General features: G+C 37.0%; 1 protein-coding gene across 4 annotated transcripts in view; it reads left to right on the forward strand.

Moving 5' to 3' along the window:
• LGI1 (leucine rich glioma inactivated 1) overlaps nt 1-13,115 on the forward strand; it is a 30,528-nt gene extending 17,413 nt beyond the window's left edge. For 3 of the 4 annotated variants that reach the window (XM_017840139.1, XM_017840146.1, XM_017840154.1), the window contains exons 2-9: nt 804-1,252; nt 1,632-1,703; nt 5,494-5,565; nt 5,669-5,740; nt 9,803-9,874; nt 11,101-11,270; nt 11,690-11,854; nt 11,938-13,115. In XM_017840139.1, coding sequence (XP_017695628.1) covers nt 1,062-1,252; nt 1,632-1,703; nt 5,494-5,565; nt 5,669-5,740; nt 9,803-9,874; nt 11,101-11,270; nt 11,690-11,854; nt 11,938-12,758 — 1,635 coding nt within the window. In that variant the 5' untranslated portion in view covers nt 804-1,061 and the 3' untranslated portion in view covers nt 12,759-13,115. Of the gene's footprint in view, nt 1-803; nt 1,262-1,631; nt 1,704-5,493; nt 5,566-5,668; nt 5,741-9,802; nt 9,875-11,100; nt 11,271-11,689; nt 11,855-11,937 lie in introns of those variants that run through there. The other variant, XM_017840161.1, reaches the window with a different exon arrangement.
• Nucleotides 13,116-18,218: the final 5,103 nt, after the last annotated feature.

The raw sequence follows: 18,218 nt of genomic DNA on the forward strand, positions 1-18,218 counted from the left end.
CACCAAGATCCTTCCCTATCCTGTCACTTTTCAAAGAAGGTCCATTCTTAACTACATGTTTAACATAACTGGTGTTTAAATAACAATTTTCCTTTTTTCCATCTAAAATGATCAAAACAGTTTCCAAGCAAATAAATATTTTAACTTGAACTTCAAATTAATGTTTTCCATATTGAGCTGTGCTTGATCCACTTTATTTAACCAGCACAGGAAACATGTAACAAATAAGAAGGGTTCTTTTTAAAAAAAAGAAAAAAAAAGGCAAAAAAAAAAAAAGCTGCAGTTACTTGGGGTCTTATTTTGCGTGAGAAAATATTTTGTTTAGGAATTACAGTCATAGGCATTCTCTCATACATTGTAATATTTTCCATGTGTGGCAGCTTGTTTTTCAGTGGTATAAATATGTGCAATAAGGGCTAAGGATAAAAATTAATCTAACAGCTTCTGCAGCAATGCTTTTGATGGTTTCACTCGATTTCATTTTCCTGTGGATACTGTCGTTAGTTCTGCTGCTTGAAATATGTGAAGCATAATTCTGAAAGGTTCACGAGGTTGTAGGGATCCAGTAAGAGATGACTGATTTCTCCCCCACACACATACACTCCACCCCACACCCACTCACCCACCCACCAGCAAAACATAATGCTGTACTATTTTTGGTAACAGGGAAAGGGCCTCCCTGTGAAAACAGAAAGCAGTGTATTTCTCAGTTACATCACTTTGCAATCTAATGCTGTGTTGTGCTCAGTGTTTTTGTGGTGATGCAAGTCTTTTTTTTTTCCTTCCTTTTTTTTTCCCTTCAGCCGGTTGGATTTTCCCCATCTTACAGCACCTCGCAGGTCTCTTCTCTGAGCAGTACGTTGCCTGAGTGAGTGGAAACATACAGATCAGCTGCAGGTTTCTGTCTACAAAAACAGAGTGAAAGAGAAAGAAAAGGGTTGGGAAAGCAGAGACAAATATTGACCTGGACTTATAGAAAGACATCCAATGGCTGAATAAAGAACCCTGTTCATGTTTTGGGATATTCTTTCAACTGGCTGGAACGAGAGCGGATCAAAAGAATGGGAAATGCCAGCAGACCCTTTAGAAGAATTGCTTATTTCTTATGCCTTTTATCTGTGCTTTTGCTGACTGAAGGGAAGAAACCAGTGAAGCCAAAATGTCCTGCCTGGTGTACTTGTACCAAAGATAATGCTTTATGTGAAAATGCCAGATCTATTCCTCGCAGCGTTCCGCCTGATGTTATCTCACTGTAAGGGCTGTAAGCATTTGGTTATTTAATTTATGATTTAAAATGAACTAGAATGTGTGGTGTTTTCAGTGCATACAGAAGGATGCTTGCTGCAGGGAGTACCTCCAGCATTCAGAATCATCAGCTAATGTGTTAAAATTGTGTTGCATCTTTGAATCCTGATTTTTATATCTCTTTCATCTGTCTGTCTGTCTGTGTATGTGCACACATCTCATTTTATACCTTCTTCTGTACTACATGAAACCTGCAACATTATTTTTTGGGGGGGAGTATTTTTTTAACTAATATAAAAAGATTTCTCTGTGATGACCAGATCAGTATTATAACCATGGATATATGATGCTACATTAATATATGGTTGTTTTTTTCTTCTTTACAGATCCTTTGTGAGATCTGCTTTTACTAAAATCCCAGAAGGGAGTTTTTTGCTCACACCATCTCTGCAGCTTCTGTGAGAAATATTTATATGATACAATTTTTGTTATGAAATGTATATGTATTCATAAATATTTTAGAAAGGGTCTCAGTATTAATTTTATAGGAAACATCAGCAGAAGATTAATTAGATGATAAAATACAAGACTTTTTAGCAATTTGAAAGTGCATGTTTAATTTTTTCAAAGTGTTTCTACTTAGTATTTTGCAAGGCTATCTGTTGTCAGTGCTACTTGGAATTATTACATGCTGAAGCTTTTGGTGACAGAATGTTTGTTATCTTCATTATACTTTAATTACCATCATAGTAGGGACTTGAGCATTGCAACAACTACTCTTGTTTCTTTTCTGCAGTCCTGGGACCTGCTCCCTGTATAAAGCTCTCCATTTGTAACTCCCATAGACTGTGAGCTCAGAACCCCTCAGATCAGGCCCCTCATTGCAGTGGGACAGATCCTGAGGTCCTTTTCCATGTAAAATTGCCATTGACTTCTGTGGAAGTTTAGTCACTTCAGTGGGAGTTTTGCCTTCATAGCACCTGGATTTGAACCTGTTTGTTATTTCATGCCTAAAAGTAATGAAGATTTTCTTCCAATTAAAAAAATTAAAACAGCTATTTCACAATCAAATACTGCAATGAGGTATACACAGAAAAAGAATATTTTGGGATGTTTAACTATTAGCTGCATTTCAACATAGGATTTTTACAGGCTCACAAGCTTTCCTAGAAATGTGGGCATATGATTATGTAATTGTGAGCTATACAGAGGTAGAGGGGGTGTAACCTGAACTGTTTATAGTGGATGTGCTGCCAGGCTGACACACACCCAGATTTGTCTCAGAAATCCGGCAAGACAGACTCCCCGATGTGATCAAAATCAAAATCGGATGTCTGTCCCGAGCTGACTTCCCGTGCACTCTGGATGTGGTCAGAGGTGTAATGTTGATGTATTGGAGCCCTAGGACTGTTAAATTAAACGGCTGGCATACCAATAGCTGAAGCCCTGACCCTGGCTGTACTCTGCTACCTCAAGTGGAGCTGATAAGGAGGTGCAGACATACTGTACAATTTTGGATACAGGGTAAATAGGTAAATGCAGTTACTATGGAAACCTAAATGCTTTTCCATGGTGCTTTATTCCAGAGAATCTTTTCCCAGTTGGTCACAAATCACAAAAGGGACACATTTCACATAATTCCTGCAATGGGCCTTTCAAAGGAGAGGAAAAAAAAAGCAGCAGCATTGGTGGAGCTTGTGTCTGAAGAGAGTGAGTAGGACATCATCTCTCTTGGCTACGATACGCCACCTACACTTGGCGATGCCACTGCCAGGCAGGCAGAACTGGGTAGGGTGGAGTAGGACAGACACAGTCATCTTATTTTGAGTTATTATAGTGCCTGGCACAGTGGGGTCTGGCAACGGCTTTATGGCCTTTTGGTAATAATAATAATTTCCATTTCTGCCATACAGTGAAACGCACGTTCTACACTGGTGTCCGTAAATGCTGCAACAAAACCTGTGACCCCAGAAAAGCAGTTTTTGTTCCACTATGGGCTCTGATGAGTGATCTGGTTTCCAGATATATTTCTAATATGGTAGTTGAGCTGCTTGCCATCTCTGAAATGTCAGGCTGCTGATCTAAGGCTAATGACTCCTTAACACAGACCATAGGAGCAGGATTGTATCTGTGGGGACAATACTCCAGTTTGTATATGAGAAAGAAAAATTTTCATCTTTGGCAGAAGATAGTAAGGGAAATAAAAATATAGAAAACTCAGGTTAATTAAAAATTACAGTAAGTTTTAGCTTTGCATGATTATAGCTGTTTTGGTGCTTTAATTTAGCCAACAGCAAGATTTAGAAGCCTGTATGTATTTCTATATTAATAGAAATAAATATAGAAATAGTACTAGTCTCCAGCACTACATTTTTGAAGTCCGAATGTAATTTGGTATCTCCAGTGCACCAGTCTAACTATGGAATATGTCTGCTGCTATTATTATTTACTACTATTTTTAATGTAGTAGCGGCAATGGTCTCTGAAAAAATCATGGTCTCATGCTAAACACTACTTGTAACTCCCAGGCCAGGAGAGCTTTTCGTCTTGTGTGGTATGGATGGTATGCTCTGTGCTCTTCATGTGACAACAAAAGTACGAGGAACCTACACAACTACCGTGAAGTGCCAGCAGGAGTATTTCCTAAATATAGAGAAAATCTCCCTGCTCTCATCTTCAGCACTTGTATCTCTGTGTATCAGCAACGTGCTGAGAGTGCCCTTATAAACTGGTGACATGAAAGCCCATAGAAAGAAGGGAGGCAATCATGGCACCAGGATTCGTACCTGCTATCACTGTACAGTTCCTGCTAAGCCATATAATCCCTGGTTACAGTGCAGTGTCTTCAGTCTCTGTCCCCAGAAGTAGTTGGCTGGTGGGTCTCAGATCAAGCAATCTGGTGTTTGAGGTCAGAGAGTGGGAGAAAAACCACTTGGTGCATCAAATACGTGTGACACAGTCACTGGGGAGAGGTATGAGACGGGAGGCAAATGAGCTCACCAAGTGCAAGACCTATGCTATAAGCCTGGCAATCTCTACCGTACCTATACTATTTAAAGAGATACCATCCTGTTCTTTAAATTATACACTAGAGTAAATAAAAGGAAGAATTATCCAGTGAAATCACATCAGAACAGTAAAATTAGTTGCAGGATTTACTAAATTTGTCTTTTGGTTCAGAGATTTTACAAAAATACTTATTTTCTCTAAATTTGAAGTTATTTCTTATTTGTGACAATAAGAAAGAATTTCCTGCTTATATTTTTTCATACAATTCATAAAGGATCACACTTAAAGTGCGAAAAACATATTCTGTAATAGCCAAGTGAGAAAAAATCAACTGCAGTTTTGTCTTAATGAAAACTTCAAAATAAGAGATGAACTCATTAAGTGGATTAATTTGTACTTGGAAATCTTTCATTCCTGAATGTCTAAGGATGTCATAGCATGAATCTATTTATCCATCAGGTCCAACTGATTAAAATATAGATGTGCATCAAGAATTCCACTGGGGTAAAGTTCACCGTAGTTGATGATGTCTCACCATATTAAATCTGTGGCAGTCCAGAGCTGAATTAAAATGGACAAATGCAAACATGGCTGATAAGCATAAATAATACTGGCAAAATCAATGCTAGTGCACTTTTAATACTTACAAAATTACATAAAATTAAATGTGTTGTTGATATTTTTACTGTTAGATGCACACACTAAGAGCTATCTCCAGAAGGTACAACCTGGTCTTAAAAATAATTCTGATTTGAACACTGCCTAAATTAAGAGATTTTCCTTTTTTTTTTCTCAGTAACTTCTCAGTACCCTCAGGTTAAATAAGTTTACAAAGTTAACCTATAACTGAAGGGATTTTCCTGCTTGTCAGTGGTGCAAATTCAGCCTGATGTCTGGCTAACCAGCAATTTAAACCAAGAGAATTTAAACCTCTGTAGTACTTGAACATCTCATTGTTGTCCTAGTATATCTCCAGAAGCACTTGTAAAATCCCATTGTTTTACTGGCTTGATAAACCCACGTTTACATTCCACAGAAGTCAATGGAATTTTATCAGACAGCCCCAGTAGACAATTTTTGGGTCCTTCCCTCTGCACCAGACTATGGTGCAGTATATCAGCCTTACAGTCCTATAGTACACAGAAAAAACCATGAAACCAGGCAGTGGAAATTTGGCTTACCATGGCTTGCTGAACCATTTTCTAAAGCTGATCTTTTGTTTTGCACTTTTTTATGCAGGTTGTTTACGTCCAACACTTTTGATGTTATTAGTGATGATGCTTTCATGGGCCTTCCTCATCTAGAATATTTGTGAGTGGACAAAAGTATATTTCCTGGCATTATTGAATAGAGTGGGTGGGCTTCCAAGTTCCAGGCATTGCTTTGACCAGAATGACTTTACGACCCATTACAGGTTCATAGAGAACAACAACATTAAGTCCATCTCAAGAAATACTTTCAGAGGACTGAAATCTTTAATTCACCTGTAAGTAAAGTGGTTGGATATATTACTTGATATATTTAATATAGTAACTGAACCACTGTGTTGTTGAATTTCTCGTTTTGATATATATCCGTTCATATTTGTTTACGTGGTATCAATAGCAATTTGATTAGAATGTTAATCTTTGTGTTTCCACCAAAGACTTCCAAACTATGGTATGTATAGAAGGCAATGCCCCAAACAGCTTCCAAGCAGTACATGTTTGGCAGTAGCTCCCTGACTTTCTCTGCTCCGAGCACTGGGGATTTCCAACTGAGCATGTGGGAGCAGAGAGAAAGGAGTTGGGAATCTTGGCACTGATGAGGTGAGTCCCAGTTTGGGACATGGGGAGGAGGAAAGTGGGAGCTGTGGTTAGGAGGGCGAGAGGCTGAGGCATGAACACATAGCTCTTCCCAGGCACCCCAGTCTGGCATGGATCCAGAATAATATTTACAGCCATTCCAGGGACAGGCCATCACTGCCTGTACCCATGTCCACTTCAGCCACTAACGGTATCCAAAAGACTTTGACTAAATCAAATTTGAAAATTCCCACCCAGAACAATTTTAAATCAAAGATTTGCAACAAGATGCATTTATTATGTCTTACTGATCCACTTATTCCACTTCACTGTAAAGTAGAGCAACCAGACTCCAGCAGGACTGGCTTCAAAGCCCTGCTCTGCACCCTGTCCTCTCCTGCACACGAGCAGGAGCATCCCACAGTCAGGACCTGTCACACACTGACACTGGGGTCTGCATAACATTCCTTGTGTTGCTGCTCAGCCCTTTGGCTGTCTTGGCCAACCCTTGCTCTCTGACATGCTGCAGCCCCTTGCTGCATTAGCCAATAGGGGAAATTAGTCCAAGGCACTCTGGATGCCAGTGTGGCTGTTGGGATCAATTCACCCTATGCCCACCCCAGCGAGGGAGTTTTTCACACTCTGCTCAGCAGGTGAAACACACACTGGCAACAAATACCTACAACATTTCACTGCAAACACAGGAGCGGCATCATTGTGCTCTGAGCTGGTGAGACAGTTTCTAGACAGGCTTTTGTCTCTTACCTTACAAGAAGTGTATCTTTTAACAAGGAATAAATTTATTGAAAACACAATACACACTATAAGAAGACAGAAAAAAATACAAAAATACTGGAAAAAAGGGAGACTAAAACGTGTAGTGTACCTGACATGGGTTTATAGCCAGTTCTAAGCAACTGTATTCTGAAGCATCTCTGTTGGGGTGTGTGTTATAGATAGAGGAATGGATTCTGACCTTTTGGCCTTAACATGATGACCTCCAAGAGGGTTTTGAAACAGGGTCATTTAACTTTTTCTTTCATATATTTTGATAGAGGAGAGAAAGCAAAGGTTACATTTAAAATAATTAATGCATAAATATAATAGTGGAATTGCAATTCACCACATCCTTTACCACCAAGCCTACTGTGACTACTCATGTAGATAAAGTTACTTGTGGAATGGCTCTAGGTCTGAGGAAGAGGAAAGAGAGAGGAAAGGGAAAAAGCTACATAAAAAGGCTGTGCACATCCCATAACAACCCATAGTAGAGGTACAGGCATAATTATACTGTTGTTAAAAAAGGTAGATAATTGGATAAGGCTGGTAACTGGGACCCTATCTTCAAAATAGTTATGCACATGAATAGCTTTATATTCACAAATGGGTCCAGTACATTATTTATCATATTCATTTACTTATTTATTATCTGCTGCTGCCAGTGAAAAAATTGCTTTTCTAACACAGAGACAGGCACAGTTTCTTCTCCACAGAGCATACAGTCCAAGAGTAACATCTTGTCTTGCCTGCTACATTGGTTTCTGGGGAGGCTTCAGGAGTCTCACAAGAGAAAACATATGCAAAAGACAACCACATTTGAGGAGCCACTTCCATTTGCACACATATTTTTGGGACATAGAGTTGTGCATCATGCTGCTATTGTCCATGGAGTGCTATTCGCAAAGACAATGAGAAATTTGCGGAAAATAACTGCAAAGGCACCACAGAATGTGACTAGTTTAATCTGCTTGCAGAACCACTCCCCATCCTTTGGGGAAAATTGCACATACATTTTAAGAATAATCATTTGGCACCCCGAGGCATTTTTCATTTAAAAAACAAGAGAGTACTTGTGTACACAACATATATTAAAAAGAATCTTAGTAAATAAGCATACAAATGAGTTTTATGAAGTTAGATAAGATGAACTTTGTTCTGTTTAATCTGTTCGCTCCCTTTTCACAACATTAGTTTTGCAATGAGGTAAGCTATCCAAACATTTGTATTTCTATAATGCCATTCCCTTTGATAATTACGGTGTGTCCTTATTGTAAAAGAAAGCCATCTAATATTTATTGTTATGCAACAGGATTTATTTTCTGATGAGATTTAAGAAAATAAAAATTAAAGAAAAATAACTTCTTTTTACTAATTTACTAATTTGATGTCAAAATCTTACAGTTAGCATTGGACCATAATTTCTATGCCCAATATATAATTTTGATTGCATTTCTTTCAGAACTGTGACTGTAGTGTAACTGCATGTTTGAGTCAACCTTTACTCTCTTATTATAAAGCCAATACCAGCACCAAACACCAGCACCATCTAGGCAAGCCAATGGTTTCTAATATATGCTTTTTAACAGTGAAATATAAAATACATAATTTTCATTCAAAAATTGACAAATGCATAAACTTATTTAAATTTTTCTGTCAGTCATATTCCCATGGCTGTGGTGACCCACTGCTACTTCCAAGTACATCATCCCTTTCAGTTTGCTATATAATAATATATAAAAACTATACAAGGCATTAAACTTGTCTCAGCTTGCAAGTCCACACAGCTTTCTCCATGTGAGTCACCTGACTTTCAAAAATTGCTCTTGAGCATAAAATTACGCATAAGTGAAGCAGACGATACATACACATGCAGTATTGCAATCAGATGTACTTTGAAAATGGTGAAGTCAGAATGGACTAATGGAATCATCTCATAGTTACTATTCCTGATAAGACAAACACTTAATTTTAAATGAGGCAGCAGATCTAGTATCTCTAGGCCTGTTCCTGAATTTAAGTTTATGCTTAAGTGTCTTTGCTTGACTGAAATAATTGTGGTTAATGAATAACTTTTATGTTTACAAATTAAAACAGAAGAGGTTCCAAGTCCTACTAGTTGCAAATTCTAACTGGGATCTTAAACAGGAATGATTTCTTTCCACTTTTGTTTCTTCTCATAAGTAATAAATAATTTTGCTATTTGAAAGAGGTGTAAACTATACCCTACAACATCATTCTTTTTCTGTCATGCGCTCTAAGACATCTCCAAGACCTTTGGTGGACTCACACAGATATGTCTGACTGAAGTGTTATGTATTGTTTGTTTAAAGCCTGCTCACGTTTCCTTGTCACTTTTACTAGCTGGAATACTCACTGAATTGAAATGAATTCTCCCAATATTAAAAATTGGGGATTAATGGCAGCTTTTTGCTGGTCCTGTACACACATACACACACACACACACACACATTCCAGGATAGAAATTCATGCAATTTATTGTCTATTACTGCATATTTCCAAAAACTATGAGCTAAACCTAAACCCATCACAATGCAACATAGTACCAAGATTTTCCTTCCAGAAAAGATTACAAGAAAGTGGGGAAAGTGCAGTAATATGAACACCATGTATTGAGATCTCTTAAGGAAAACATCAGTAGATCCAATCATGACTAATTGTTTTAAAATGTTAAATGGCATTGGCAAAACACCAAAGGTGATTGCACTTTTTACTCTTCTAAGTGAGGTATTGTAAATGCTGCAAGGCCGCTGAAGAGTGTGAAAGTAGAAGGAGGCTTGGCAGTTTAACAGAAGGAAAAGTCACAAAGTAAATGAGCTAGCCTTAAAAGCAGTCTTTTACAATGAAGTGCTGGAGAATACCAGTGTTCTTTACCATAAGAAAAAAACCCCACACAGTATATTACACCTTGCAAAAATGTGTAGTTCCATGAACTAGTACTAATACAAAAGTGTTTTCTTTTGCAGGAGTCTTGCAAATAATAATCTCCAGTCCCTTCCAAAAGACATATTCAAAGGCTTGGATTCTTTAACAAATGTGTAAGAAAGCAATTAATTAATCTATTAATTATACTAAAAGTATAAGGAGTTTATTTTAGAGGACATTCTGAGTAACCATTCAAACCAGTAGCAAGTAAGGGGATTTTATTACTGGATAGAGACTACATAGAATGAGTAGGATTCTTTTTTTACCTACTGTTGTTGAGAATTTACATTAGTTCTGAATATTGCACCAGTTACGAAGATAAGTAATTTTGTTAGTAGTTATGTAATAAAGATGCATGTTCATTAATACTTTGTGAATAAGAAGGAAGTATCCTTAGGGATGCATGAGAGAGCAAGGCATGAGGGGAAGGTATTTAATGGAGTAACATTTTAATGTGCAAGCAATTTCTGGGAAAGCTATCTTGTATCACAAAAGCATGTGTCTTAGTAAGTACCATATCCCCTGCTAAATCTAATTGCAACCAAAACAAAACATCAGCTTGTTTAAATATAACCAAATACCAGTAAAAATACAAAATATAGATAAACAGGTAAATTCTGTAGCTGCTTCACTGAAATAGATCCTGTTTACACTATACCAAATCCCGGTTCTCCTGATTTGGCATAATAAGCACAGAAAAAGCCTGCTCCCTGTAGTCACAAGGTAGGCTGAATTCCTAGTGTAGAGCTGCAGTAGTAAGATGTGGAGATGGTCAGTGTATCTGGTAGCATTACTTGGCATGACTGACCATGGCCAGGTGGTTACACAGTCTGGTCCTGGCACTTGCCTGTTCCTGTACATACGATCGGAAATCTAACTCAAGACAGCTGTAAAAGACTTGAACAGAACACCTTTGCTTGTGCCTCCTAAAGCCCTAAATGAGTATATCTAAAGGGGACAGTGAATACTGACTGACTGACCATAAGGTTATGTTAATTCCTATTTTGTTATCTAGAATGCTCTTATAGAGAAAGTGTAGTCCAAAACAAACAGGGGTCAATAGTTTGGTAAGCATTTGAGTACCTGTAAACTTGGGGAAATCAACAAAAATGTCTGGCTGATCATGAAGTTATGGTCTCCTTGTTTACCTTACTATAATTAAATCTCTGTGTGTGCTGGTATGTGGATTTAACTATAGGTCAGGACAAATTAAGCCAGGAAGGCATCAAGTGAGAATAAGCAAGAGGGCACATATTTAACATGAGCCTATTTTTTTGTTCTGCAAGGAGGAATACATCAGCTGACTACTTATTTTCAATGCATGATTGATTTGTTGTAGAGATCTTAGAGGCAATGCATTTAATTGTGACTGCAAACTGAAGTGGTTAGTGGAATGGCTGGGCAGCACCAATGCAACAGTCGAAGACATTTACTGTGAAAGCCCAGCAGAATATAAGAAGCGCAAAATCAATAGCCTCTCTCCAGAAGAATTTGATTGCTTTATTACAGGTAATGTGCTTCAAATTATTTAATCTTGTTAAATTGAAGTCAAAGCTATAGTTTTTCATTCTAGAGCCCATTTTAGCAGGAAGTCTGCGTGCTGGATGGAACTTCCACTAAAATCAATATGAATTCTGTGCAGGTGTAAGTGTGACATGGGAATCATTTGCGAGCGGAGTCTTATATTGCAGCATCTACTCAGACTTTAATATGTTACATAAGGATTTGGAGAACTGGAACATAAAACAGCACCTCTTTTGATTAAGAAAGATTGAAAACCAAATTGCAGTGCTCCTTTATCAACAGAAAAATTGGACTAGTGATGAAACACTGTAATTTGTAAAAAATTGCTGTCTGATAAGCAGATTTTTTTCAGTACAGTATGTAAGTATCCCTATAATTATCATCTGTTGTGTGCACTTTTGCAGAATTTGTAGTTTATCAGTCCCTGCCATACCAATCTCTGTCAGTAGATACTTTCTCATATATGAATGATGAACACGTGGTTATTGCTCAGCCTTTTACTGGAAAATGCATCTTTCTTGAATGGGACCATGTGGAAGTGATGTTCAGGAATTATGACAACATTACAGGTATGAATACAGCTTGACAAATAACATTCCAACAGCTGATCCAAAAGTGGTGCTAACCCTGTCTTTTACTTTTCTTTTCATAGGTACTTCGACTGTTGTGTGTAAACCTATAGTTATTGAGAGTCAGCTGTATGTCATTGTCGCACAGCTGTTTGGAGGCTCCCACATATATAAAAGAGATATTTTTGCTAATAAGTTTATAAAAATTCAAGATATTGAAATCCTTAAAATCCGAAAACCCAATGACATTGAAACTTTCAGGATTGCTGAAGACTGGTATTTTGTTGTTGCAGACAGTTCAAAGGCTGGTTTCACCACAGTTTACAAGTGGAATGGGAATGGATTTTATTCCCATCAGTCTCTGCATGCCTGGTACAGAGATACTGATGTGGAGTATCTTGAAATATCTGGCAAACCACATTTAATTCTGTCAAGTAGTTCCCAAAGACCTGTAATATATCAATGGAACAAAGGAACCAATGAATTTGTTAAGCGGTTTGATATCCAAGATATGGAAGATGCATATGCAGTGAAACATTTCAAAGTGAAAGAGGATGTATACATTTGCTTAACAAGATTTATTGGGGACTCTAAAGTAATGAAATGGGGTGGTTCAGCATTTCTGGATTTACAAAGGATGCCATCCCGAGGGTCAATGGTATTCCAACCACTTCAGATAAGTAATTATCAATATGCCATTCTTGGAAGTGATTATTCTTTTACTCAAGTCTATTATTGGGATGCGGAAAAGGCAAAATTTGTGAAGTTTCAAGAATTAAACGTACAGGCGCCAAGATCTTTCATACATGTCTCCATCGATAAATCCATAGATTTTCTCTTTGCTTCAAGTTTTAAGGGAACTACATTGATTTATAAACATGTCAGAGTTGACTTAAGCGCATGACACTCATAATTCTGAAATTACATGAGACTTTCTACCGTAAGCGGACAAAATGAACTAAATGCATGATGACTCTCTTATCTTACTTCCAAATGAATGCCTTTAAAAGTTGAGATTGCTAGAACAAAGTATTACTAGTATCTTCATCTTTAATTGTCAAGTCTAGTGGTGTTGGAAGTTGCATTTTTTAACAAAAGGAAATTAAATTAACTGTTCTTTGCATCCACAATATGTAAATACGTGTGCAACTGCATCTGTTGCTATAAAGAATATTAAGATGTACTTTTCCATTTATTTATTCACCTGTTTGAAAAAACTGCCAAATAAAATGTTTACATTTTGTGTCTTTCACATTCCAAATATTATTTGCAGGTGATACTTTTTATTTGTGTATATATTATACACATATAAAATAAATCCAAGAAGGCATATTGCCCAACACAATGTTGAACTGCATAGAAGATGTCCAATATTGAAGATCAGGTGGGTTTTACATACAAAAAGAAGTTCTTGATAAAAATACTACATTGTAACACAAGTCTATAAATTATCACCTGGACATATCCTTGCAGTTATGTGAAGCTTCACTAATTTAAACAGAACTCTACCCAGAAAAAAGTATTTAGTTATATAGATCTGGCTATAGGATGAAGGGTTCAGTAATACACATCTAATTATAGGATGGAGCTTTGTACTGTGTATAGCTGGAAGCACCCAATTCTCTAAAATTTATAAATAAATCTGCAGAATAAAAGACAAGGTAAAGGTCTGTCTTTCTCCACCTGATGCTGAAGCAGCACAAAACAAATCTCTTGTATAACACTGGGGCTGTTACTGTGCTGAAAGCTAGAAGCACAGCTTATTTTTCAGCTAGCAATATTTCTATAGCTGAACTGTCACACATCACTTGCATGAATTCTGTGTGTCCCTGTCAAGTCTTTTCACTGTAATTGAATTATTTAGTCTTCAATGAATTTATTCCTTATTCTGAATGAAGGTAGTGAATGTGAAGTAATTTTTTTCTACTATCCTGCAATGAAGTTTAGTAACAGATCCTTCTGAAATTCAGGGAATTTTGAATTTGGCAGGATAAATTCAGTTTGTATAGCATATGCAACTCCAGGAAGGATACCTATATCTGTTAAGCTGTGCCAAATTTGAATTTGGCATCAAAATCTATTACAAACTCAAAGTTAAAATAGTCTTTTGTTTACATACATCTAGTGCATCACTTGTGAGAAACCTACACTGCTGCTGAAGATGATTTGGTAGAGCTCAGGAAGAGAGCTCAAGTTTATTTTAGAAACCTTTGCACTTCACTTGAAGTTATCAAGCATTGTGGCTCCAGTGCCATCTTTAAAATATACACATGAATACCATGTATATTTATACACATTTCTAACATTTCTAACATTCACAAATGTTGACTGGCAAATAAGACTAATCATATGCATGTCAGCTAATCACATGAGCTGATTAATGTGTATTTTAAGAAGCCAGTCCTAAACACTATGTTTCTATTATAAAGAATGGAGGGGGGTTATATTAAATGTTATTTGAAAAGAAAAAATCCCACTTGAACAATACTATTTTAATATGGTAATTTTTTGGATACCTTTTTATTCATAGCTGCCTGGGTTCTGGTCAGTAATTGGCTTAATAACTACCTATTCCATAAGTATTTACAGTGTGTCTAGAAAGATTTTAAACTATGTTTCACAGCTGAAATGTCCAAATTTTTTCTTAGTAAATACATTTTCAAAAAGCATCTTGATAAATCATCTCTTGTTTGACAGGTTTCTTTTATATGTCAAACCTTATTTTCTTTATATATTTTTAGCTTTTATATGAGCATGATTTCAAACCCCAGATGAACCCAAATAATCTTTTTTAATATTTCTCAGTGTTGACTGCACATCTGTGATTATGAACTCAGTTTGTCCATTTCTTCTTCAGTGCTTGCATGGCAAAGAAATGAAATGCAAAGTCATGAACCCATCTCCAATCTACCAGCAAATCATGAAGTGTTTTCGGCTTCATCTTGTCTTTTGTTTCAGTCTTTTACTTAAGGTCCTATTGAGTTACATGCAATGATTTTGATCTGATTTTTCCCATTATACTTGCCTACATGCACTCTCTATCAAATTATAGAGGTAATAGCTATGTATCCCTCTTATTATGGACATATTATGAATTTAAGTGGAGTCAGAGAACCTTGCTAATCTGCTACCAACGTTTATTTACAAACACTATTGCCCAATATATTGTCTCACAATTCTACCTTGAGAAAGTTGCTTCATGGAGTCATATTTCAGAGCCAGCCAGCCATGCTGGCTATGCCCTATGCTACAGTAGCGCTGTGATTGTTTTCCTGAAATAACATGACAGACTTATGGGAATTCACTGTTACTCCTGGGTTTAAAAGAAGAGTTTAAAAGCCTGCAAGGGTGTGAGTCAGTAGACTTTTACATTCATGATGTCTGTAAAGCTAACAGCAGTACAGTGGAGGGTAGCAAGAGATTAAACTGCTGGAGTACATAACTGCATTAATGGTTTAGTTGTTCCTGCAGAAAATTTGACCTGCAGTCAAGTACTAATTCTTTTGGAAAGTTCTTAATGCTTATATCCTTTTTGGAAGGTCAACTAATTACTATAAAATGCTGAATATAAATCTGTTCTCTTTTGAAAATCCCTTTCTCTAGTCAGTTTATGTCAGGTGGATACTCACAGGGACTACAGGCAGTTTCTTATTGTGCAAGTATAGCATTTCTTTGCACCACATGAGGAACTGGGTTATTTTTAGAATGGAACTCATAATCCTTAACGTAGAAGAGTGTAAAGGCTCATTAGGTGGTTCCCTATGCTGTTTCGTTCTAATTTCAGAGACTGGGCATTTTAACAGCTCATCTGAGCATAAGGCCATATTCCATCCTGGCTCTCTGCTCAGGATTCCCTCTGGTATCAGTGAAAGACTCAGACAATAACTAGAATAGAACCTTTTATCATATATACATTGATACTTCTTAAAAATGTTGTTTAAAAAAACCCTTTTCTTTCAGCAAAGTCTATCTTACTTGTGGCTGACTGGTTGTCTTCTGTAGTCGTAATGGATTTTCTAAACTCCCTAATTGTTTTGTGTATGACTGACAGAGTATGTAAAGTACTAAATGTATTACAGAAGACAGTACTGAAGGTTATTAATGGGTACTGCTGATCCTTGATGCTGCTTAGTTGTATTAACGTCTAAGACATAAAAAAAAGGTTAGTGGAATTGTATTGTATTCCTACAACTACTTCATTATTTTTAATAGAGCAAAAATATAAAAGAATATACACCTCTTTACTCTGGAAGAGATATATAAAATACATTCAGAATACCTGACACTACACCACGTGTAACTTTTTTTATTTTGTCTATTGTAATGTCTAGGACTTGCGGGTTTTTTGTTTCTACTTATTTTCCATTGAAAAAATATTCCAAAATGCACTCTTCCTACATTCTTTCCTTCAGAAAGGAAAAATCTGGTTGTGTAAGGTAACAAAACAAACAGAAATGTATTATTGGTTTGTATTTAATTTTAACTATAACTTCTCTTTATTATCTTAATTTTTTTACCTTTATTTGAAGGGGTTGTAGCAGCCATTCAGAGTACACTTGAGGATGGGAAACAATTATTGGCATAATTAATAAGATGTGTGATATGCTTTGATATGTTTTAGTGGGAAGCTCACTGTCTAAAAGCTGTATTTATGTATATGAGCATAACAATATATTGTATTAGCATTCAATGGAAAATAAAGAATATTTAAACCACAGAAGTAACGAACGGTCCTCAGACTTACAATAGCACCAAGAGAAAGCAGAGAAGTCATCATGCCCAAAATGTTACAAGGGACAGAGTATCAGCCCACAGCAAGTCTCAGGAGTCTGGAAATTTTCCCTTTCAAGGAAGTATTTTCCTTACCGCAAAACCAGAATCTGTTCCTCCTCTGTGGGGACCCCTGAAAATCCAGACAATCACCCAGCTCTTGCAAAATATAGTAAGAGGCTTACAAACTTAATGCACTACATCCTTGATCCTAATATGTGGAATTTTTTCCTTTTGACACCTCTTTGTTACATTAGTCTCGACCGTGGTGACACATATGGAGTGGTAAGCACGCTACCGCCCACCACAAGGGCCAGGGCCCTGCCAGGGCTGGACAGAAGTTAAGCCAGGTTCAGCAGATGGAAAATGCAAACCCAAACACTCAATTCACTCAGCTGCTAATGCCTCCCCCACTGCCTAGCAGGCTTTCTCTCTGATTTGTTATACATATTGCCAACACTTGCCGCTACCTTTCATATGTCTGCAAGCCTTCTCCTCACATACTCGCTGATCTGCAGACCTGAGTGTGGTAGTAAAGCTGTGATTTAGACTTCTATTGATTAGAATGGCTGAATGTGTTTTTGTGGCCACGAGCTGACCGATAAATGTCGAGGTCTCAGGGAGTTCAATTCCTCAAGACAGAGCTGCGGTACACTGCCTGACTTACTGCTAATGGCAACTTTTCTTCATTACTGATGACTCTGAATTCTAATGGCTGGTGTTACAGGCATGTCTCTGTTTATAGTTCACTTAAACAAAGTGCTCAGAGGCGAACCTAACCCTATTTCTATTCAGGAATTTTCCTGAAATGAACTATAACTACAAAGACCTTCAGTGTGCTGTACAGAAGTAGTGTTGTATTTGCGCTTTGAGACTTTGAATCTCTCCAATTAGTTATGGCAGTGTAATACTTCTGTCTTCAAATTTGTTACAGTAGAAAGCAATTTGCCCCTAAATACGCATATTTATATTCATATAATTGTTTATTTATACTCCAAATAAACTGAAGTGGATGATGGCAATAATTATGTTACTGTTCCCAATCTCCCATTCATCAAATCAGTTTCTGAATTCTCAAAAGTTTTTTTCAACTCAGCCTTACTTTATGCCTCCTACTGAATTATTTCAATTGAAAAAGGACTTTCTGACCCATTCTCACTTCCTGTTTGAAGGCCTGGATAGTGACAGCAGTATGTTAGCAAGTTGTCAACCTGCCCAGATGGTGAGCATCCAAAAATGCTGAAAGAGCTTCAGAATAAACAGGCTGATCTGCTAAGAATACACAGTCCTTCATTAAAAACCATTTATGTGCAAAAGAACTGGAAGTAACAAATATAATGTCTATTTTTATAAGAAGTTCATTGGATAACCAGTGGAGTTTCAGTCCAGTAAGATCCACGTTTACCTGAAACTATAAATGAAAATGGAAGTGTAAAATTTCAGGAGAAATGAGGTACCTTAGCATGTGGGACAAGCTGAACAGTAAGTTGAGTGTCCAGAAATGCAAAATATAGGAAAGAAATGCTCGCAAAGTTTAAAATTAGCAATAAAGGAAGTCAACTTGATATTGTCCTGAGCAACTCAGCAAGACACT

The sequence above is a fragment of the Lepidothrix coronata genome, unplaced genomic scaffold (assembly GCF_001604755.1).
Source record: "Lepidothrix coronata isolate B3197 unplaced genomic scaffold, Lepidothrix_coronata-1.0 Scaffold8, whole genome shotgun sequence".
NCBI classification, from domain to species: Eukaryota; Metazoa; Chordata; class Aves; order Passeriformes; family Pipridae; genus Lepidothrix; species Lepidothrix coronata.